The sequence below is a fragment of the Babylonia areolata genome, chromosome 5, assembly GCF_041734735.1.
Source record: "Babylonia areolata isolate BAREFJ2019XMU chromosome 5, ASM4173473v1, whole genome shotgun sequence".
Taxonomy (NCBI): domain Eukaryota; kingdom Metazoa; phylum Mollusca; class Gastropoda; order Neogastropoda; family Buccinidae; genus Babylonia; species Babylonia areolata.
Window position 1 is genome coordinate 34,446,304 of NC_134880.1, and position 25,000 is coordinate 34,471,303.

The 25,000-nt window shown below is 41.9% G+C and overlaps 1 protein-coding gene across 2 annotated transcripts in view; it reads left to right on the top strand.

The window, feature by feature from the left end:
* Window positions 1-25,000, top strand: part of LOC143282452 (zwei Ig domain protein zig-8-like) — a 44,587-nt gene that overhangs the window by 3,241 nt on the left and 16,346 nt on the right. For both annotated transcript variants that reach the window (XM_076588094.1, XM_076588095.1), the window contains exon 2: window positions 19,101-19,320. In XM_076588094.1, coding sequence (XP_076444209.1) covers window positions 19,101-19,320 — 220 coding nt within the window. The remainder of the gene's footprint in view (window positions 1-19,100; window positions 19,321-25,000) is intronic.

Genomic DNA, 25,000 nt, shown 5'->3' on the forward strand with positions numbered 1-25,000 from the left:
TAGTTAATCATTCTCACTAAGAATCAGTGGTGAGAAGAGAAAATGTGTTACCTGTCTAACAACAGACGCGTAGTAATAAATATATAAATACAGTTTTAAAATGCTCCATCCATGTACAGCACAGACTACTGAATGAAACCATTACTTTAAAATGCACCGCGAGAGAGGATTTCTGAAAGGACCACTTACACTGTAGTCAGAAAACAACCTGGAGATTAACAAAATAAGCTTGGCCCAGTTCCAGGAATACCAATCAATTGCAACCAGCACAATGTTGGAAGGAACGAAGCATTACATAGGAGGAACCACTTTCTCGTTTGTCCCGGAGAGGTGTCGCCAGTATTGCGAAACCAGGACACCGACTTTGGCACATGACCGCGGCTCACTTATCAGAAGACGATCTGCAGACAGACAAGCGTTTAACCTGGACTGACACCGCTGTCAGAAGATATGATTAAAGAGCTTTCAACACCCTGCATTTGTTGGGACTTGGCAGTGTTGCTCCAGAGGGGATTTGCATTGTTTCAGCCTTCCTTTTGGCTGCACTGAGTACGAATTTTCGGTATGTCGTTTTATCTCTGTTCATCTGTTGAGAGTTTTAGACTCTGGGAAACTGTATGTCTTTTTATCATATTCTAGTGTGTAATTTACTGACGCTATTGCTGATTATTGCTTATAATTTATTCACAGTGGTGACAGTGTTGAAATATGCTGCATTTTGTTATGTGGCTTAAACCATTGTCTGAAATTTGCGCAAATGCAAGTAGTCTACAGTTCAAGCAGTCCTTTCGTGTTCTGAATGACATTTTCGTCACACTTATTGCCCTGACTTTGTATACTACAGCATGTACTTAGTACTTATTGCAGAAATGTGTTTTTAGTCTCTTATTTGTATATGATCCAAAAGGAGGAGAAAATTGATCGTGTACCAAGGGAGTAGGCCTGAGTGAACTTATTCCTTGCCCACTTAGAGACCTGTACATTTCTCTTCAGTCATTGTGTTTATTGCAGTGTTCCTTAGAAGAATTCAGAATTCACTCTTTACACTCTCTCTCTCTCTCTCTCTCTCTCTTTGTCTATCTGTCTGTTTGTCTGTGTGTGTGTGTGTGTGTGTGTGTGTGTGTGTGTGTGTGTTTATAGTTTTGTCTGTCAGCCTACTTGTATGTGTCTTTTAGAAACGCGCGCGCGCGCGCACACACACACAGACACACACATACACACGCACACACACACACACACACACACACACACACACACACACACACACACACACACACACACACACACATATCTTGGACCACTTCCATGCTACACAATGGCTGTTTTGCTGATTGAAGTGACTCCGTATAAACCAACAATAATAACACAGATATGTCTTGTTTGTCCTGGGAAGGTGATGCCAGTCCTGACACAAGGCTGTCGACAACAGACAACCACAGTATTGCAGGCGGTTTTCATTGGCAGCTAAACAAAGTATCTTGTCCATGGCTGACATCCTTGCCAGCGGAAGATCTTTTTGCACGCTGCTAATTTCTCCTCAGGAGCACATCTCTTCATTTTCCCGTTGGTGGAGTGTTGTTCATTTCTTCATTTTTTTGTTTTCTTTCTGTTGTTATTTTGTTTTGTTTAGTTGTTTGGCTTAGAAACATATATTTTTCTGTCTTGATTTTCTTCTGAGTTCACATATTAAAGCCAGACATTATTACGAAAAACGGTGATGACTGGTCTTGGTCTTTATTAATAATGATCTTGGATACTACTTTGGTATTACGCGGACGTGACGGTGAATCCGGATGCACTGAATAATTTGTGTTATTTGGGAAGATTTTTGTCATCATCATAGTTCAATAAATGCTTGAATCTGCGAGGGAACATTTTAAATGCAACGATGGACATTGTGCAGCTTTTGAAACTTTTTTTTTCAAAATACTCCACAAGCAAGCTAAACCTAAACAAAGTGCAAAGTAAGTGATCACTTTTTTTCTTTTCTTTTATACAAATGTCTTCTGACAAAAAACACCAACATGAAAAAGGATGAAAGGTTGCAGTCTGATTAAGATTCGTCTTTTCAGAATAAACAAAATTCATTTGAATGGTGAATATCAAAGTTGAGTCATTTCCTTTTCCATTCTCTTTTTTATCTTGTTTTTATTCTGGCTTGGAAAAGCCATTATTTTGAGAGCGGATAAAAACCAAACCAAACCAAACCAACAATAACAGAACTGAAACTACGGGGAAGACATGAGAAAAATTGCCTGGAGTGAAATTCCCTACCCCTGAACTTTCACAGCGAGAGAGCATCAGCTTTGGTTCTGAGTCAGAAGGCGCCAGGCGTGAGGAGAGAGGTCGATATCCATTAGAACCGCTGTGCTGGCGCTCTCGGCACCACGACTGGCTCTTCCTGCTGCCACGGAACTCAACAAGGCTGCAACACTGAAGGTTCGTCGCCTGAACTATCGTTAGTTGGCGGACTGAATGATTTCGTTAAATGAGAATCGACGTAGTTTCGACCTGACCACTCAATAGCCAATTAAGGCAGTGCCGCCTCCTCTGTCCGGACAGTCTTTCTGGAGACCCGCACGTGCAGCAGGTTGTCCCGATGTTCGTGAACTTGTCCCTTCATGTCCTGTTCACGTAACGCAGTGGTTGTGGGTGTTACTCACGTACACTTACTTACACACGAGTGTTTGTATAATGGAATCTGTATTACTTAGTAATAAGATTTTACTGATTTCTTTGACCGGTGTTCCTCTATCTGGCATTGATACTACATATGCATTATTCACTTTGCTAGAAGGAAAGTGCATGAAATCGTAGTCACAGAACTGTAAAGTCGCATCCGTCGACAAGAACGCATGCCAATGAATCGAACTGTAATTCTAAACAGAAATATGATGAAGGGTTTTTTAATAGAATTCGATTCATTATAATCAGAAAACCGCCTACAGAGTAAAGGAAATGTTGATTATATGATATGTGACTTTGACCCAATTACAGAACCACCAAAACAATCGCATTACCGACAAAAGTAACACAGCTTAGCGCAACCAAACCATTCATCTGGCAGAGTGTCGCCAGTATTGCAAAACCATAACACCATTGGCAGGCGACCGCAATTATCAGTAGACAGGCCGGAAACAGACAGACAAGCGTTTAACCCATGACTGACACCGCTGTCAGAAGATATAATTGAAGAGCTTTTGACGCTCTGGAGCTTGGGGCGTGGCTCAGGGCTGTCTTCTCTGGGGAACTGGCGTCGGTTTTGCTTCCGTTTGGCTGCATGGAGTGAGCTTTTTGTGCTTTGGGGTTTTGTTATTTAGGGATAAGCTGTGTTAAATGTATGTTCACGTGTAATTCATTAACATTATTACATGCTGAACTGATCATTACTTTGGCGTTTCACCCTTCCTGGGGAAAAGGCCGCCAATAAGAGACCAGCTTATTCCTCTATCCCCCTATATCCCTATATCTGGCTTCAGACAGACAAATAAAGGTGTGTGTGTGTGTGTGTGTGTGTGTCCGTGTCCGTGCGTTCATGTGTGTGTATGTGAAACTGAAAATTGGATGATACAGGAAACGAATAATGAGCGCCCATTGGCGGCTGTCACCACAGATAGACAGCCTGTCGTGCAAATGATTCCGTGTTTGTAGAGCACATAGAGCTAGGTCTCTGACCGGGGTTAGGCGCTACAGAGTGTCCAGAAGTATCCGTATCATCATTGTTTTCCAGTGATTCGGAGAAATAGCGGTGTTCTCTGTGGGAAATGAAATTAGATAGGTTCTTGATTCTGTTTCTCTCTGTCTGTCTGTATCTCTCACACAGACACCCGGGTTATCGCACTTACACACATAAATACACACACGCGGACGCGCGTGCACGCACGTACACACACACACACACACACACACACACACACACACACACACACACACACACAGCTTCTTTGGAGTTGTTCCAGATTACACCTGATTCAAGTGACTCAGTATAACAAACCTAAGTAATAACATCAGTGTTTCTTGTTTGTCCTGGGAAGTGGATGCCAATTCTGAGACGAGGGCACTGCAGTATTGCAGACAGTTTTCTTTGGCACATAAAAATCAAGCCCGTGCCTGCTGACATCTCTGCCAGAAGAAATAATAAAAGATCTTTTGGCACGTTGGTAATTTCTCGCCTGGAGTGCTGCCCTCGGGAACTTTGTGTGTTTATACTTTTCCATTTCAATGGGAAAAGGAGCGTTTTTCTTCTTGCTTTCTCTTTTTGTCCCTTGGTTTTCTCAGAAATAAGCTTTAGTCCTTTCCCTTCTTCTCCCTTCAGCCAGCAAAGCCTCGGGACGTAAACTGTGACACGGGTTTTCAGGGACTTCTCAGTCTGTTGAAAATGCTATGTATACGCTAACGCGCGCACGCATATCCTCTCCTACCCACTCCCACCCACACGTACGCGGAATCACACACGTGTGCGCCAAATGAAACTTTGGGGTGGGTCCCTTCATGAAATCACTGGGAGAGGTAATAACATGGAGGAACGTCCCAGAATGTCCAATTGTGTTTCAGCCTATTGAGTCCCCTCTCATGTTCCACTGACCTCAAGTCTGTCCGGGGGAATTACTGGAGGTAGGGTACGATTGGGATGTTACACCGTGAATTGGGAAGCTTGACAAGATGTGTCGATATCCATTAAAGGCATTGTGGTGTGCTCTCACTGGGACGACTGGCATTTCCTGATGTCTGGAAATTCAAGAAGGCTCCAGCCCCCATGGCTGGTGGTTTAACTGTCGATACGTGTTGCGGTGAGCTGAGTGATTTTATTGAAATAAGTACGGTGTCGTTCCAGCCACTCTTTGTCCTTCCCCTTCAGTGGACTGTCAACGTTACTTGTTTCCTCAGTCTGGACAGTCTTTCTCGATGAGTGCTCACACACACACACACACACGCACACGCACACACACGCACACGCACACACACAATCTGTAAGACAGGGAATTGATAGTGTGATACAGAAGGTCCCAACCGGACCATCACACATGAAAAAGGAAACCCACCTGCTGTGAAACCCCATCCACCTGAAAGAACGCACATCACTGCGTCGAACTGTCACCTAAAATAACAGCAATATGATGAAAGGTTTTGTAGCTGAATGCGTGGTTTGTTACCTTGACCCAAGTCAAGGCATGCTTAAAACGCGTTCGTGATAAAAGCTTAGCTTCGGACCATATGAGGGTATCTCATTTGTACTGGAGACATGTGCTGACATTGTGAAACTACGGTATCGACGGGAGACAGCCGTAGTTAGGGGCAGACAACCAGGACGGAGACAGACAAGCGTTTAACCCTGCCTGACACTGCTGTCAGAAGATGATTATCATTGAAGAGCTTTTTACATCCGGGGTTTTGGGGGAGTGTTGGCTCCCCTTGGACATTCAGATTGGTTTTTATTTCTCACAAAACTTGGAGAGGATTTGGTTTTCTCCTTGTTTATGTGTTAGGCTTTTTTGTACAAAAGTTGTATTTAGTTTGTTGTGTGCTGTGTATGTATGTATGTATGTATGTATGTATGTATGTATGTATGTATGTGCTTCACTGAAAGCATCGCATGCTGCAATGCTTATTGCATACATATTTTAGATGGTGACGTTAACATGCTTAAACATTCACGTCGTTGCATCACATATTTGAATATTGTACAAAACAAAGCAACCAGTGCAGTTTTGTTGACCCCTTTGCATTCAGGAATACTCTGAAGGCACATTTACGACCTCAACTTCAAACGTCAGGAGCCTCATTCATGTGGGTAATGTTTTGTACAAACAAAGCTTTTCTTCCTCTCCGGGAATCATTTTTGTTAAGACATGAACAACGAACCCCTTTATAACCCAGAAGGATAATTGAGAGCGATGTCTCTGAATGAAATTATATTAATATAATCATAAGGAGAGCAGAAAGCAGACAGAAAGGTTCAGGGGAAATTATTTCTCCCAGAGTGAAAGTCACTGGAATTACATATCGAAAGGCAAAGCACACACGCGCGCGCACACACACACACACACACACACACACACACACACACACACACGCACACACACACACACACGCACACACACACACACGTGTGTGTGTGTGTGTGTGTGTGTGTGCGCACATAATTCCATATTCGCTTGCACGTACGCACACATAGACACGTAACAACCTTGAACCAGTTCCAGTTCCAGTGTGGCTGTGTCGCTGATTGAAGAGACGCAGAGATGACAAACAATAACAGCAGCGTACCGCTGTTGTTTGTCCGGGAAGGTGGGTACCAGTACATACTGCGAGGCTGCTGACAAAACAGACGTTTACAGTACTGCGGACGGTTTTCCTTGGCCGACATACAAATATCTAGCAGATGACGGCACTGTCAGGAGAAATAATTGAAGGTCTTTTGGCATCATGGTAATGTGTCCTTGGGAGGCAGCTCTCGGAAAATTCGCATCATTTGTTCACTGCTTCTTCTTTTCCTCCTCCTCCTCCTCTTTCTCGTTTTTGCTCAAAATTACATGTTTTAGTCAAAGCTCAGAAGACACATAGACAAACCGATGACTCAGAGGCTGCAGTCTGTTTCAAACGGTTTTCAAAATTAATGAAATCACTATCATATTGTTTTACTTTTTTTATTCTTATTCTTTGCTCTGGTGTTAGAAATTGTATCTTTGTTTTTGTTTTCTGTTCTTTATTCTTTGTTATTCTGGCGTGAGAAATAGTATCGTCACTGGCTGAAAACAAAACAATGAAGGGGCTGACGGGAGAGGAGGGGGGTGTGGTCTAAGAGAAACTGGTAGGGTGAAATTCTCTTCCCCTGGGCTTTCACAACGGCAAGCCGATCTAGTGTCAGAAGGCGTCAGGCAGAAAATGGGTCAATATCCATTTGAACCCCTGTGTCCGTGCTGTAGTATCTTGATGCCAGGAAAATCTACAAGGTTGTAACACTGAAAGCTCATGACTTTTTCAATACGGAATTGAAACTTTTTTCTTTTCTTTTTCTTTCTTTTTTCTTAATGAATGAATATTGGTGTTGCTTTCGTCCCTTCCACTGAATGAAGGGTTACTTCGGCTTTCTGGATCAGTGCATGTGCGGCCGATCAGTCAGGGCTGTTTCTGTCTTCTTTACACTTCCACATAGCGTACAGTAGTTGACATGTGACGAGGCTTTTATGAGGAGCAAAATCAAGGAAAACAGATGGACGAAATTCCCCGGGGTGAAAAGTTCTGTGTGATGTCAGGAAACTGAAGGAGATGCCTGTACCCATGGGTGGTTGGTGTTACTGTTGATAAGCTGGCTGGCTTCAGTGCATGGATTAAGTGATTTTGTCGCTGAGTGTCCGATTCCGTCCATTCAACAGTATGGCTCTTCCCTCTGTGGCAGTATCTCCTTCGATAGAAGACTGTGTGATGTGTGTGTGTGTCAGCAAGGGGGCAACACGCACGTGACGTTACTTACAGAACCCTATTTTTAGCATGATGAATTTCAGGTGACATGCGCAATACATTTGACCGCGTTCAGTACATCTAACCGTACTTATTTCTCCGTTTATCCTTCGTGTGGACGTTGGCAGCAATCCAGTCTGATTTTTTTTTTTTTTTTTTCCTGTTTTTTTTTTAATGTTGACTTTGGTTTTTGCTTCCTTCGCCTTTATCGTCTTCCCCTCCATTCCCGGGCTGCAGATTCCACGTTCCCTTATTTCGGCTATAGAGCTTTTCAGAGTGTGGCCCATTTTACCCCTTCGTAAAGGCAGCTGTTCTCCATTTCCATGTAGCGTGTGTTTATGGTTTCATAACCTACCGAAAGCTGACATGGCATGCAGCATTTTCAACGCACGTGTTAGATCTGTTTGCGTATACACACGAAGAAAGTTAGGCACAAGCAAGTCTGCACTTGGGAGAAAGGAAAATCTCCGCCCTGTACCTAGCTGCCGAGATTTATGTCTGGAACGTCACAGACCAGCGGGACACAAGTCCCATGATCCCAGCATTTGGGTGACGTCCCGACACTTCTTTCCCTCCGTTCCGTGGTGTGTCGGTGTGAATGTTCCCTCTGTGTGGCCGGTCTCTCTGGACCACTGCACGTGCACCACTTCCACCACAGCTTCAGCCAGTTCCCCTCTGTCTCCTACCAACGTGTAACATCATTATTGAGTAGGAATTTTTTTTATGTATGCTAACTTTGTGGTGCTATTTACTGAGTATGTGGCGGCATTCAGTACTTCCCCTTTCTGACAGTGTGTTTGCGGGGATATTGGCACCAGTCCAGTGTCTGTGATGTACGCAGTCGCTCTCTGTACGTTATTTGTCATCGTCGAGTTGATGTCAGGATATTTTAGTGTGTCGTAGAACAATGTATGCTCATTCACATTTGTGTTTTCATTATTTCGTTTAGATGATTAGATTATAAAGTCAGCCCTTCTCTCTCTCTCTCTCAGTGTGTGTGTGTGTGTGTGTGTGTGTGTGTGTATTCTCTCTCTCTCTCTCTCTCTCTCTCTCTCTATATATATATATATATATATATATATGTGTGTGTGTGTATATATATATATATATGTGTGTGTGTGTGTGTGTGTGTGTGTGTGTGCATGATATGTATATATATATATATAGAGAGAGAGAGTATAATATATATATATATATATATATGTGTGTGTGTGTGTGTGTGTGTGTGTGTGTGCTCTCTCTCCATATATATAGAAACATGTATTATACAGAGAAAGAGATAGATACATAGGTAGACAGATAGATAGATACATAGATAGATAGATATTTTCCGTTCATGATAGCTTCCTCTGGAGAGAAAGTGCGTTGGTGTCATGTGTTGTTCGATTCGTTTTCAATTGGCTGTGAACGTTTCAGACTGATCGTTTTCTCTCCTGAAGTGGCGTTCACTGATTCCCGGTGGACATGCCAGGGCCTTTTTCGGAATATCGGTATCTTCCACCTTGTGTAAGTCCCGTGAATGAAAATCCTATTGTCTGTCATCCTATTTGTTTCTGTCTTTTTTTTTTCTTTCTTTCTTTCTTTTTTTGCCCCGTCGCCTCCGTCTTGTTCATTCTCTTTTCTGCTATCCCGATCCATTCGCCCATATTTATTGTGGAACCCTAATTTATTTGTCTCTATCCGGACATCAGTGTGGATCGCTTCCGTGAGGCAGTGTTTTTCTGGCGCCTTTGTAATGGGAATTGTCCCGCTCGGCTTTTGTTTTTGTTTTGTTTCTTTATTGAGTGGAAGGAGGAGGAAGGGGGACTGTATATCATTTTAATGTATAATTGTTTTGGCTGTACTGTGAGTGTAACTCTTTTTTCGAAGTTTGTTTTTGTTTTGTTTTCTTTTGCTTCCTTGGCTATTCATCGCCTGGTAAGAAAAGAGGCTGAACAGCCCCCACGCGGGAGGTATATTTCAGAATTAATTTCTATAATGATTATGACTGTAATTTCGTCATCCCGTTTTCTTTATTGTTTTGGAGTGGATTTATTTGTGTGTGTGTGTGTGTGTGTGTGTGTGTGTGTGGGTGGTTCTTGTTCTTGTTGTCGTCGTCGTTTTTTTTATGTTAATCGATGGGGGTTTGGGAGTGGGTTTTGTTGTTGTTTGACGTGATGAGGATTGGCGTGTTGTTGTTTCTCGTGCTTTCTGCCCTGACCCAGCCCCGTGTGGTCGGACGGGCTCTCGACCAAATTGAATCGAACTGAATTGATTTAGACTTGGCGATCGGCAGAGCTTTAAAATCCACTTGACAAGATAGGGTGAGAGGAGAGATCGATAGCCATTAGAGGCCTGTGTTGGTGCAGTGAAGGGAGCCAGTGTGGCTTCCTCGTGCCATGTAATGCAAGAAGGTTCCCCACACCACGGGCCGCTGGTTTTATTATTGATATGTGGGCTGCTGGCAGGGGTGGCCGCCAACCTTGCGGTTCTCTCTTTTTTTTCTTTTTTTCTTTTTTTTTTTTTTTTTACTGGAGAGGCAGGGTGATGTTTCATCCTGTCTTTGTCCTTGTGGTTCAATAATCCATCAGCAGGCCTGTCTCCCGAGTCTCCACAGTTTCTGTCTCTCTGGTGCTAAATATTTAGCACCTGCAAGCCGGTCAGACCTTTCTCGAGTTCTCCCATTCCGAACGCGCGTGTCCACCTGTCCGCACAACATAGCTTTGTATTACTCTTTTTGTCACAACACATTTCTCTGTGTGAAATTCGGGCTGCTTTCCCCATGGACAGCCACCGAGACCATCACCTATTTTTTCCTGCCTGCAGTTTTTTGACTCACTTGTGTAAACAAAGTGAGTCTATTTTTTAACCCGGTGTTCAGTTGCCTGTGTGTGTGTGTGTGTGTGTGTGTGTGTGTGTGTGTCCCCGTGGTAAACTTTAACATTGACATTTTCTCTGCAAATACTTTGTCAGTTGACACCAAATTAGGCATAAAAATAGGAAAAATTCAGTTCTGTCCAATCATCTTGTTTAAAACAATATTGCGCCAATGGGATGGGCACAAAAAAAAATAAAAAAGAAGCCAAATTATATATGCAAACAGCATTTACTGTTATATTTATATATTTTTTATTCTCTAAACTTGGCACTTTGATCTGATATTCTGACACAACAACAAGAGCAATCATTATTATCATTTTTTTGTTCAAACAGGAACTTCTTTTGCTAAGCATGGAAGTTTTGGCAAACGTTTTTGCAAACGTTTTGATGCAGATAGTAAAAAAGGGAGATTAATCTGTAATTAATGCTAGGGGACTTAATTTGCTTTAAACTGATCTTTCTCATCTTAAACATTACATTTTGAAATTATACTCGATACATAAAAAGCTTGTATGTTGTACTCTCAGTGTACGTCCATTCGCTCAAGTGGTCTTTTTCGGAAAATACTAAAATCAATACGACGAGTGGACTTTATAGATCTATTGGCTGAGCCCTGAAGGTCATGGGCAAAAATCAATTGCGTACACATGTTTATACACATTCAAAGCGCGTGCTCATATTCTTCGTGAACGCGAACAACGCCATTTTGTTTCAAGTTGTTGACCTGCCCATTCAATCCTATATTCAGTGGACAATACACGATAACATGTGATGGAAAGTTGGAGAAGGAGACCGTTAAATATTTATTCAGAGAAAGATTTGTGAACGCCTCATCACTTACTGGATTATGCCCCAAACTGCCATAAAAATATCCACAGAATTAGTCGGAATTCACAGTTAAAAATTGTAAACCATGCGAGTTAATACCCTTGGATTTATGAAACGAAACAAATTCCAGTCTTGACTTTTCTCAAAATGAAGTCCTTTTCACTTCATACGACGTTTAGAAGTACTTGTACTTGGCTCTACATGTTATTAGTTTAACAAAATACTAAATTTTCATATCAACTTTAAAACTATAAAACTAGAATGAACATAAAAGAGAATTGAATCGACCGTGTACTACATTCCCGGCGGGTGTAACTAAACTTGTACATCTATCTAGATCTGGAGAAAACGGCTAAATGTTGCAGTGTGACTGCGGCGATAGCCACGTCTCCTTTACCGCGGACTTTAAAAAAAAAAAAAAAAAAAAATTTTTTTTTTTTTTTTTTTTTTTTTTTTTTTTTAAACAGATTTTTTGAATGCCCACGATACACCAGAATAATATGATTTAAACAACGTTCTCACTGCATATACCGCAATTGATTTATCGCCCTTTAAAAAAGTATGTTCAAATATTAAATTTTAGAACGTCAGTTAAGGAGCGACGATAGTGTAATGGGTAAGACAGTTTCTTCTCACCCGAACACGTGGGGTTCGAATCTGGTTAGGACTTTTTTTTTTTTTTTTTGTTTAACCCAAAGCTTTATAATAACAAATACAGAACACATTTTAACGATTAGATTTTTTTTAAAGTGTATCACAAGTGAGTCTTAAAGGCCTTGCCTGTCTTTTTATTTGATTTATTATCGAAGTGGATTTTTCTACAGAATTTTGCCGGGGACAACCCTTTTGTTGCCGTGGGTTCTTTTACGTGCGCTAAGTGCGTGCTGCACACGGGATATCGGTTTAGCGTCCAGACCACCACTCAAGGTCTAGTGGATGGGGAGAAAATACTGGCGACTGTGCCGGGATTCGAACCAGTGCGCTCAGATTCTCTTGCTTCCTAGGCGGACGCAATACCTCTAGGCCATCACTCCACATGACTCGGGTTGTGCGTGGTCCCGTGGTCGTGGTGGTAAAATTCGCCACGCGTGTGGTCACATTTAGCACCATTTCCGTTCACCCCCGAAAGCGGAGTGCGGTTACCTAAATGGCCGGTAAACGCGATCATACATGTGAAAGCTGACCCCGTATACAGGGGTTTCCCAGGGAGGTGCGGCCAACGGCTTCAGGAAAAGAAACTGAAACACTTTCCCCTTCGTGGGTTTCTTTGTGCGTCCGTGTTAAGGAAATGAGGCAGAGCTACTATGTCTGTCTCCAATGATTACGACAGATACCGTTGCTTTGTGTACATCGAGTTATCAGTCCACATCACACAAGTATGCGTATACAGCTGTGCGCTTCGTCGAAGCAGTGGTTGGTATTCTTGATTTTTTTTTTTTTTTTCAAAGGGGTGGGTCACAGTGTAAATTTGTTAAATCCACAAACATCTGCAACAGAGATACATCATTTGCCTTATTATTATTCTTCTTTTTCTTCTTGTCCTTCTTCTTCGTTTCCTTCTTCTTCTTCTTCTCCTTTTCATCCTCCTCATCTATCTTTTTCTTGTCGACCCTGAAATGGCCCCTTTGCGATCGGCTAGACTGTAAGCAACAGGATTTGATCTGATTTATCCTCTTACCCATCTCCTTCTTCTTCTTTTCCTTCTACGTCGGTTCGGTGTAATTATTTCTGCTCGTAGATTGTGTTGCCGTACAACGCCCAGTGTTCACACGCACAGTGAGATAGCGTGTTCTCTCTATCCGTGTGTTCTCTCTATCCGTGTGTTATTATTTCTGGGGTGTAACCATGCTGTCAGTGAAGAAAAAATATGACGTATGTCAATACACCCATACCAACAAACAGAAACCTACCCTTGCCAAATATTTATGATAGAAAGAGAGACATACAGACAGACAGGAAGATGAAATCATACATAAACCACTAAAGTAGGAGACCCGAGAGCATGATTCACGCTTTGCATGCAGTCTGTGTGGAATGGACTTTTATTTGGCGAGAGAAGTGGATAAGCAAGGACATGTTTTGTTGCTGTTTGTTTGTTTGTTTGTTGTTGAGTTTTTTCGTTCGTTTTTCGTTTATTTGTTTTTCTAATTTTTGTTTGTATTTTTTTCCGGCCCTCGGAGTATAGAAGTCAAAGAAATATGCAACAACAGCAAGAGAGAGAGAGAGAGAGAGAGAGAGAGAGAGAGAGAGCAAAATATTAACACCAAGGAAAGAACAATGGAAATACGTGCACAGTTCTCAGACACAAACGAATACACAAACATACTTATAAACATATACCAAACCATCCTTAATTATAAGTTCTAGTACGTACTGTTTCATAACTGGCATTGTCATTACGGCTCATTTACATCATTGTTTTCCATTTTATCAAACAAATATTTTTAAAGAGTTTCTGAATTCAACACTGCTAACAGTGTGTTTTAAGAAAGGGAAGGCACATTGTTCAAATATGAAGCACCGCTGTATGAAAGGCTTGACTGAAAGAGATGAATTCAAGGAAGGGGTATTGCATGCAAGTCTATTTCTGTGAAATTATGAGGAAGCAGTAATACCTGAAAACATCAGCTTACTTGCGTTCCTCTTGTGCACCTCCGTGACTTCCAGAGAGAGAGAGAGAGAGAGAGACGAACATTTTCACATGCAGTCCTTTCGGCGGAAATCAACTCATAAAAGACAAAGCCAAGAGAGGGAAGGGGAATATGTCACAATTTTCTTGACAGACGGATAGGCAGGCAGAGAGAGAGGGGAGGGGGTCAAGGTCAACTGAACTGAGGAGCGCATGTCACGTGCATCGCCTGCCTGTCCTGTGATGGTGACAGCGGCCTGTCCGGCCATGTCTTGTTGGTGGGATGGACGGATGGTCATCTGGTCCCTGCCTCTCCTTGTTCGTTAGTAGATGTAGTGGTCGTGGGAGTAAGGAGTGTGATTCATAGTATCAGTATCAGTCGTAGCAGGAGTAGGAGTAGTGTTGCTGCTGCTGCTTCCACTGCTTAGTTGTGATGGTTTTCATGTTCTCATTATTTCCCATAACAACCAGACAATTGACGCACATGTATACCGTCAATAAACAGGCCTAGCATTGCGAGTGTTATATATATATATATATATATATATATGTGTGTGTGTGTGTGTGTGTGTGTGTGTGTGTGTGTGTGTGTGTGTGTACATACATACATACATACGTACATACATACATACACTCTACCTACCTACCTACCTACCGACCTACCTACCTACCTACCTACCTACAAGCATGCATGCATACATGCATACATATTGACATACATACATACATACATACATACATACATACATACATACATACATACATAGGCAGACATACAGAGACAGATAGAACTCTCCCCAGTTGATAGCCGGCAAAGCGTCACGATACCCCCAGCGTTACAAGCAGGGGTTGAAATGGGTAACACCGCCGGTAAACAAAGGGAGCCGGCACCTGCAGATAATGGCTGTGGTGGAGGCGTGTGCAGGTGATGATGTGTGGAGATGGTGCGGAAACAAGAGCAAGCTAACACCAACATGGGGCAAAATATCAGGAAGCAGGAAGAGGTTCCGCGTCAACAGTGTCAGTATTACTGACAGACCCGTTGGGGTTGGGGTTGGGGTGTTTGTTGGTTTGCTTGTTGTTGTTGTTTTTAGGTATGAAATGTGAATGTTATTTTTCTTCGTTGGGGATACGCTGTGCACATTGTGTGTGTGTGTGTGTGTGTGTGTGTGTGTGTGTGTGTGTGTGTGTGTGTGTGTTCTTCGGTTTAACAGCTATTCTCTAGAAGTGTTATGAGACGGTCCCTGCCTGTATGCATGTGCGTGTGTGTGCGTGCGTGCGAATATGTATGTATATATATATACATACATATATATATATATCTCTGTGTGTGTGTGTGTGTGTGTGTGTGTGTGTGTGTGTGTGTGTGAACGAGTGAGAGAGAGAGAGAGAGAGAGAGAGAGAGAGAGAAAGATAGAACGAATGTGTGTGTGTGTGTGTGAACGGATGGGTGTGTGTGTGTGTGTGTGTAGTTATATGTAACATCTCCTCGAGGAAAATCTGCGCTTGTGATTTTTTCTCTCCTCTGTCTGTCTGTCTGTCTGTCTATCTGTCTGTCTGTCTGTCTGTCTGTCTCTTCCTTGCTTCTTTCTAGGATTCCTTGTTTGTTGTCTTTCTTGCCTGCTGTCTTTGCTATCTGTACCTTAATCCCAGCACACACAAAAGAGAGAAACAAAGAAACAAAACAAAGCAGGGCCATTTTTGTGGTCTACAGGGGCTGGGTTTTGTACTTGGGTCGAGCACGGTGTTTTTTTCTCGAAGAGTGTGTGCATGTTTGTTGGGAAGCACGGGAAGGAGCTGTGCGTGTAATTGTGTGTGTGTGTGTGTGTATGTGTGTGTATTTGTGTGTGTGTGTGTGTGTGTTCCAAAAATGTGGCTGTTTATGTGGTTGCTATTTCTGTTAGTTTTTGGGTTATCTTAAATGTTTGTTATCATATCCACACACACACACACACACACACACACACACACACACACACACACACACACACACACTCACTCACTCACTCACTCACTCACTCACTATCTCAGCAGAATATACACTACGCCAAGCCAGAAGCCGAGGACAAACATGTATGATAGATGTTGGGGGCAAAGCGCACTCGATGTTTGTATTTCTTGTTGTCTTTGGCTCACATGCTGGCTGTTATTACGTGCACGAGTTTTTTCTCCAACCCGATAACTAGCAGTACTGAAATGATTGCTCCTGTTCCTGGCTTCTAAAAAGCCGTGTGTGTGTGTGTTTGTGTGTGTTGTTGTAGGTGTGTGTGTTTGTTTCGTTGATCTGTTTTGGTTCCTTGGCTGGTTTGGGTTTATTTCTTGTTTTGTTTTTTGTTTGTATGCGTGTGGCTGTTTCTCTTTCTGAGGATTGTGCCATTCTTAGTCGTTGCAATCTTATTTCTTTTTTTTTTTTAAATCAAATTTTATTATATATATATATATATATATATATATATATATATATATATGTGTGTGTGTGTGTGTGTGTGCGTGTGTGTGTTTGTGTTTGTAATGATTTAGTAAATATAGGGAGATCAAGTACTAGCATCTATTGTTTTCTTAAGAGTAAGTATTCCAATGGTATGTTTGAAGTTTCTATTTTCAACAGCAATACATTCTTCGGTACATTGTTTTTCTGTGAAATACAATTGAAAGCTTGCTATGATAACTTTTTGGCTGACACCAGTATCGAAACAAAACCCATTTAAAACGAAAACTGACCACTGTGTTCCGCGGGATGTTGTTAACTTACCAAGGATGCATTAGGTAAGGAGTGTGTAGCATATTTTCCAGGATGCTGGAGCTCACTGTATTGTCGCTTACATCTCCTTTTTTTTCGTAATTTCCTTGGAGTGAGATACTTCAGTTTGTGTTAGAGTTCTTAATTCTGCCAGTCCCTCGTGTGATGAATGGTGTGTTGGTAGGGTTCAGTGATAGGGGGATGTTTGTGAGCATTTTCTCCCCATTATTATTTGGGGGTGAGGGGGGTTATTCACCAAGTTCTGTTTTCAGGAATGTGTTGTTGCGTGACTCATGTAGATGTTGTGCTATTGCTGTTTTGTTGGTTTTAAGGTTTAAAAAATGCATCGACTTTATTGCGCTATCGTCCACACATAAAGGTGTTGCTTTCACTTTGGAAAACCGAGAGAGAGACGCGAGCTGTCTTGCTGCGAGACAAGCAGATGCTGCTACCTGCACGACTTGGGTTTTGTTATGACGGCGTTTTGACATGGCCTCAGCGTTCGCCTGAACTAGAGGACCGCGCAGAACAAATGAAACAAAACTGATTTGAACCAACAACAACAACAAAAACCTCCACGCCTCCTGTTGGCAGGGTTCGTGGCAGTAGTGCACGTGCAGCAAGCACTGTTTGACAGATCGGGGTCACTTTACGTGTGTGCAGGATGGCAACCACCCTTGGTATCCATGTGTTCTGAAAATCAGAATACCATAACTTTATTCGTGGTATATGTATTCGTCTCTTTCGTACATATGTCTCATTAAGTTAACTGAGAAATACTCTCAAAAGAGGGTTAGTTTGGTTCATTTACATTGATAGAGGGACTGTAATGCCAACAATGCTTATTGTTAGCTGCACCAATATAACTTCCATGTTAACCAAAAGAACTTGCTATTTGATTTTTTTAAAGATAAAAATGACCACTGTAAATATTTGTGTCAGTATATCAAATCAGAGTGCCAAGTTTTTGTGGTTTTTTTTTTAATGTAACAGCACATTTATTGTGCGTGTGTATGTGTGCGTGTGTGCAGTATGTGTTCTGTGAGTTTATGTTTGTACGTGAGTGTGTGTGTGTGTGTGTGTGTGTGTGTGTGTGTGTGTGTGTGTGTGTGTGTGTGTGTGTGTGTGTGCATGCTCGCGTGTGCGTGTTAAGTGATTTAAAACGCAAACAAGCGTCAGATATCCGTTCATGTGTTTATATTCATAAACATTATATATGTATTATCGATCAACTCAAAGAATAACAAAACTCTTTTCTAACTGCATTTTATAAGCATTCATACATATTTCACTCACAACTGCGACAAAGTCATGCCCACAATTTCTGAATTTCTGGGCAATTCCAAAACATGTGATCACCGCTGTCTTAAACAGAATGACAAGCTTTGAAAAATTACCAACACCAAACAAATAAAACGAAGCGCTGTTGAGATCGCTCATGCAATCCAGCCGTGGTGTGTCGTCTTCTTCTTCTTCTTTTCTTCTTTTTCTTCTTCTTTTTCGTCTTCTTCTTCTTCTTCTTCTTCTTCTTCTTCTTCTTTTTCGTCTTCTTTTTCGTCTTCTTCCTCTTCTCCCTTTTTTTCCTCACGGCCTGACTAAGCGCGTTCGGTTACGCTGCTGTTCAGGCATCTGTTTGGCAGATGTGGTGTAGTGTATATGGATTTGTCCGAACGCAGTGACGCCTCCTTGAGCTGCTGAAACTGAAAAAGAAACTTTTCCCTTAACTCTGCAAAGTGTCATCAGGGCGGCACACACGTCTGTTGACCAGATTGCTCCAGGTCTGTGGGGTGTGTGTCAAAGCCTGGGTCTCTGTGGCTAGTTTTCCTGTCCATTGTGCAATGTTGTCAGTCCATCGTTGGTTTTTGACTCACTTGTGTAAACAAAGTGAGTCTATTTTTTAACCCGGTGTTCGGTTGTGTGTGTGTGTGTGTGTCTGTGTGTGTGTGTGTGTGTCTGTGTGTCCGTGGTAAACTTTAACATTGACATTTTCTCTGCAAATACTTTGTCAGCTAACACCAAATTAGGCATAAAAATAGGAAAAATTCAGTTCTTCACAGTCATCTTGTTTAAAACAATATTGCACCTCTGGGATGGGCACAAAAAAAAAAATTAAAAAATGAAGCCTAATTATATGCAAACTGCATTTACTGTTATATTTATATTTTTTGTATTCTCTAAACTTGGCACTTTCATCTGATATTCTGACACAACAACAAGAGCAGTCATTATTACCATTTTTTGTTCAAATAGGAACTTCTTTTGCTAAGCATGGAAGTTTTATTTATTTTGCAAACGTTTTGGTGCAGATAGTAAAAAAGGGAAATTACTCTGTAATTAATGCTAGGGGACTTAATTTGCCACAAGTGAATTTTGAAGGCCTTGCCTCTCTTGTTTGTTTTGTTTTCTTTTTCTGCTCTGGCATTCCAACGCTCACAGATTTTAGAGAAACAGTAAAATCATTGTTTTGTTTCCATTGTTAATTTATCAGCATATTATGGTATCGTCTTTTGCTGCTGTTCCACTACCCCTATATATGAATAAAGCATTCATTCATTCATTGGAGGGCCGGGTCTCCGTTGGCAGGTGTCGTGGCGGCGGGCAGGCAGCGAGCACTTCCTGACGATCGGGGCCACAACGTGGGTGCAGGACGGGAACCTGGTGCTGGAGCACGCCGAGTGGCCCGGGGGACTGAGCGAGTGGAACCTCGTCATCAAGGAGGCCCGACCCAAGGACGCTGGTACCTACGAGTGCCAGATCATCCACACGGACACCATCAAGTGGGAGGTGACTCTCACTGTTGAAGGTGAGCCAGGGAAGTGAGATGGGGCGGGGGGGGGGGGGGGGAGTGAGGTGGTGTTTAGGGTGACGGGTTGGATATGTATGTGTCTTGTTTTTTGTTTCTCTCTCTCGCTCTCTCTCTCTCTCTCTATCTCTCTCTCTCTCTCTCTCTCTCTCTCTCTCTCTCTCTCTCTCTCTCTGTATGTGTGTGTTCCTGTGCCTGTGTATCTGCTTTGTGTGTTTCTCTCTCTCCAACTGCCTTCCTCATGTGTATATTGACTGCAACAGTTTGTTTTTCAACGTGTCCCATTCGGTTGTTGGGTTTTATTTTGTTTTTGCTGGCTGTTTGTTTGTTTGTTTTCAGTATGAAATACCCTCTGTAATAAGGGCTACTACTTTCAAATGTTCATCTCCTGTCCCAACTGTTTTCTTAATTTTGTTTTCTTCATTTCTTTGGTATGCCCTCTCCAGTCTGTCTGAGTCATGTGATCAGCAGTTCATACAAACAAACAAATAGTGATAACAAAACTAAGAAGAAGAAGAATGAAACCCGCACTGCCTTGTGCCTTTTTTCTGTTGTACCATGCTCGTGTTCCCATCCACAATTATTTTTGAGTACCGTGCGTTCTTCTTTATGCCTCTGTCTAGTCTTCAAAAGTTCTTTCACCGAACTTACCTGCAGCAAGTACGTGTGGGTTTTTTTTGGGTTTTTTGTTTGTTTGTTTGTTTTTCATTGAATAACACACGTATACCTTCCGCTCCGAAGACAGTCGTTTCACTTCTGCATAGCCCGTGGGACTAATGACAGTTATGTGCTTTCGATCTTTCCAAGTGTGAAACGAGCATGGCGAACAGCAAAAAAAAGCTCTGGCTTCGCGCGGAAAACATGATCTCTGTTGACAGTTGGCATCTGTCGGAAATTTATGACCTTGTTGGTGTTTTTTCTTGCTTCAGTCTAAAATGGTTTACACTTCTGCTGCTGTCCGCAGAAGCCATAAGACTGTCGTGTGCCCGGAGTTTGTTCTTTCCCTGCCGGTGATTTGTGGAGGGTGTGTGGCAACTCGGTGGCTGGCTGCGAACTGGAGAAGGAAGCCACTTAGACGCCGCTTCATTTGATAATTGCTCTTGGAATCTGTTTCTCTCTGTCTGTCTGCCGGCTTGTCTGTTTGTCTGTTTGTCTGTCTGTCTGTCTGTATCTATCTGTCTCTCTCTCTCTCTCTCTCTCTCTCTCTGTCACACACACACACACACACACACACACACACACACACACACACACACACACACACACACACACACACACACTGTGCCAAATAAAACCCCAAAGAAAAGATTTGCCCTCCTTTCATTTCTACATGGTCAAATTTTCGCTCTCAGGGCTTCGTCAGAAGAGCGCCTTGTCCATAACAAATCTCTCTCTCTCTCTCTCTCTCTCTCTCTCTGTCTCTCTGTCTCGCTCTCTGTCTCTCTCTCTCTCTCTCTCTCGCTCTCTCTCTCTCTCGCTCTCTCTCTCGCTCTCTCTCTGTGCATTAGTCCCGTTTACTCTCTCTCTCTCTCTCTCTCTCTCTCTCTCTCTCTCTGTCTTCTGTCAGTGTCTGCAGGCATTACTGCTAACTATAAAAAAAAAGAGAATGTCAGTTGAAAGCGATGCGTTAAACGGAAAGACCCACCGTGTCTGAGTCAGGGGCACACAACTTCACAATTCCTCCAGACCCACCGCGGTACCCAAAATAAAGCCACAGCCATTAACTCTTTGACTGCTGCTAACAACTATGCTCGTCTGTCACCCCAGTGAGATAACAGAGAGTTTACATATCAAAGTGTCAGTTTGCACTCAAGGCCTGACAAGCTCGTTGGGCTATGCTGCTGTCAGGCATCTGCCTAGCAGATGTGGTTTAGCGTATATGGATTTGTCCGAAAGCAGTGACGCTTCCTTGAGAAACTGAAACTGCCTCTCTTTGTCTCGACATAATCCGTTTGGTCTTTTGGTCAGCAAAATAAACTGCACCATTGATAAGTAAACAATAAGTAGTAACAGCATTCAGACTCCGGTCTCACCAATCTGATTTCACCCAGGTTCAGCTTACAAGGGGTTAATCAAGGTCTGGAGTGGTCCTCTTGTCGCTGTTGTGGTTTTATTTGTGCTCACTGTTTTGTTTGTGAGCAAAAGCTGTTGTGCTTGTTTCATGTTTGATGCGTACTGCATTTATGGCTTTATTGGATAGGTTTTCAAAGGTAAGAAAAAAAACGAAAGCATAAAGAGTTGACAACTTCCTTCACAGCATGTTAGCTGCTTTCGCTTCAAATTCCACCGACATTCTTTTTCAGCCAAAAACTGCATCTATGGATCATTTCAGTCCGATTTTTTTTTTCTTTTTGTGTGTATGTGTGTAAGAATGTTTTGTTTCTTGGAAACATTATTTCCCATAACTATGACAAAAATAGCTTTGAAGAGTTGGAAAAAAAACACACGAAAACACAGTGAATAAACTGACTGGAAAGGAAAAAAGCAAGAAATATTTATCGATGGTAGAGAGAAAGAGACCGAAGAAGAAGGCGATGATGATGATGATGATGATGATGAAGGAAGCAGGCAAAAAGAACATATATTACATAAGCCATAATTATCCGTCCAGGGAATGTGTGAATTAGTCTCGCATGTTCCTGTCTGGATTCCTTCCTGAACCACACACATTCCAGACTGGTAATCTCGCAGCAAAATAAAACCATCCCAGAACGTAAATCCGTTACTGTTCGTTCCCCCCATCTGGCTTAAATTGACTCACTCTGTTTATGTGCCTGCTGAACTCCGTGCAAGGGAAGTCACCAAACCCAAGAGAGACAATTAAAGCACATCATTAGGGAACAGATACAAGGGAAACTTACTTAGACTACTAGCGTTTGATTTATGATTTCTTTCTTGTCGGTATTTTGTAACAAAGATTTATCGTTTCCTCTTTCTGTTTTCAACAACACGCTAACGAGACACCTGCCAGTTAGCGACTTGCAGCAGCCATCCTTGCCAGACTGTTCTCACCGTGATGTCAAGTCTGAATTGCCTCCCATGCCGCTATTTTTGTTTTCATGGTGAAGCAAAAAAGGCGCCGTTGGTCTGTCCCATTTTCGTCCCAACACAAATAGTCTCAGGCCATTGAAAAAAAAATTAAAATGGGAAGAACAATCAAGAGAAAAAATAGGGTAGGGGGAGTGCTTGAATAAGCTAAAGCTGAAGAAGAATCTTATTACGTATCTTGAATGCTATCGTTTTTGTATGTCAGAATAAGTGAATGAATATGTATAGATTTTCTCGTATGCAAAAATCAACCGGTCTGTGTGTGTGTGTGTGTGTGTGTGTGTGTGTGTGTGTGTGTGCGTGTGTGTGTGAAGCATTACCGTGTTTCTATGATTCGTTGGCTCTTATGGTGTTGAGGTTTGGTTTAACCACAGATAATAGAAACCAAAAGTGACGTGTACGTTTTATGGATGTAAATTCTGTTTCGGGTTGTTGTTTTTTGTGCTTGTTTTTTCTGATGGAAACTACTGGGGCTCCGTTGCCACATGGCAGTTTTGTTTGTTTGTTTGTTTGTTTTGGTTTTTCTTTGTTTAGTTTTGGGGGGTTTGTTTTGTGGGTGTTTTTTTGTTTGTTTGTTTGTTTGTTTGCTGTTTTTTTGGGGGGTGGGGGTGGGGGGGGGTTGTTTTTTTGCCTTTGCCGGTTCGCGAGCACATGGTGAGTTTTACATGATGATCGGCTGTGCATCACACAGGAGAGAGGTGGGGGGTGGGGGGCAACTGAAAGAAAAAAAAAGACGGACGTCTGACGAGAGAAAAAGAAAACAACAACAACAAAAACAACAAAAACACGGAAAAGGGGTTGGGGTGATCGAAAGAAAAGAAAAGGATTGTAAGAAAGAAAGGAGAGAGGAAATCCTATCAACTGTCGTGTTGACCAAGTACCTGTCTGTGTCTTGCTGGTGTTGTGTTTCGAAGAGACTGGCCGTTCATTGGCAATGAGAGCATTGCTTGACACTTCACACTGAGACTGTTGCTGTGTTCTCAGTAAAGGACTGTTGGTTTGTTGTCACATTCATAGCAACATTTTAACGTGAAACAGGACCAGTACGATTCTTCGCTAGATAAACAATGAATAAATAAGGAAATTAATTAAATAAACAAACAAAAAACAAAAAAACAACAACATTCAATCAATCAATCAATCAGTCACTTTATTGTCTGATACAGAGTACAGAAATTCGCCTTTAGGCTCATCGTCAAGAAAATTAAGCCTTATTTTAACTTTGAAAAGTGAAGACATTCATTCTATCATTCTAAATTAAAAAGACTCACACGAACATGGCGGGAGATGGTTGGGGGTGAGGGACGGAGGGGCGTTGCACCATCAACATCACAGTAGACTTGTTAACAATATATATACGAAGGTTTGACATACAAATACATTAGTTAATAAGTCTTAATCATAAATTAAACTTGGTTATAAATACATATATAACATGGAGCCTTTAAAAAATGCACACTCACACACACACATACACACACGCGCCCGCGCACGCACACACACACACACACACACACACACACACACACACACACACACACACACGCACGCACGCGCGCGCGCGCGCACACACACACATCCAGGGCCACAATAACTCGCAGATTAAGACCATTTCATATGTAGAAGAGTAAATTATTCATACGATAAAATACTAAATGAATAAATCACTTCATCTATTGGATTAAGGCACACAAAATCTAGATATAGATCACAGGCATGCAAATAAAAGCTTGATTTTGTAGGTAACAAGATAATCAAATATAAATCACACTGTACCACAACATGAATTCATTGTATAAGCCTTAAATCTGGAAACATATCCCTGTCTTCCTCCAACACAATACACCCTCCTCCAGACTTTGTGTCACACACACACACACACACACACACACACACACACACACACACACACACACACACACACACACACACAAACAACCAAAAACCAACAACAAAACCTTGGAATGCCCATATTGAATATATAATTACAAAAGCAAGAAAATGTTTAAACTTGCTCAAAGTTGTAAGTAAACAGTACTGGGGTCAAGACACAACGATATTGAAACATTTATCATCATCACTTATTCGATCCAAACTATCGTATAGACAAGAAGTCTTTTTCAATGCTCCAAAGTATTTGTTAAAGAAACTTCAAAGCATTGACTGTAAAGCATATAGACTTGCCCTTGGCGTACCTTTCCACGCACCAACCCTCGGAACATACAAAGAAATAGCAGAATTACCTTTGGATGAATACCGAAACCTGGCATGTGCTAAATACGTATTGAGAAGCTCAACAACTGAAAATTTTACATCAGAGGACGTAAGAATTACACCTGAAAACAACTTCCCAAAAAGAGCTAAAACGATATCTTATCTAACGCCAATTGGCACTTGTGTCAAACCTTTTCCAAAAGTCCGAAATTAATCCAGATAATGTAGACACGCAGAAAACAGGAAGTCCATGCCCCATTTGGGAGATGAGTAAAGCACAGTTTGATATCAATCATACTGACATTGCACACACAAAAAAGAGAAGAAAATCCAAATATCATGGCAACGGAAGTCCGATTACACCTTCAGAATAGATACCGTGACCACTTACATATTTACACAGACGGCTCACTCCTAG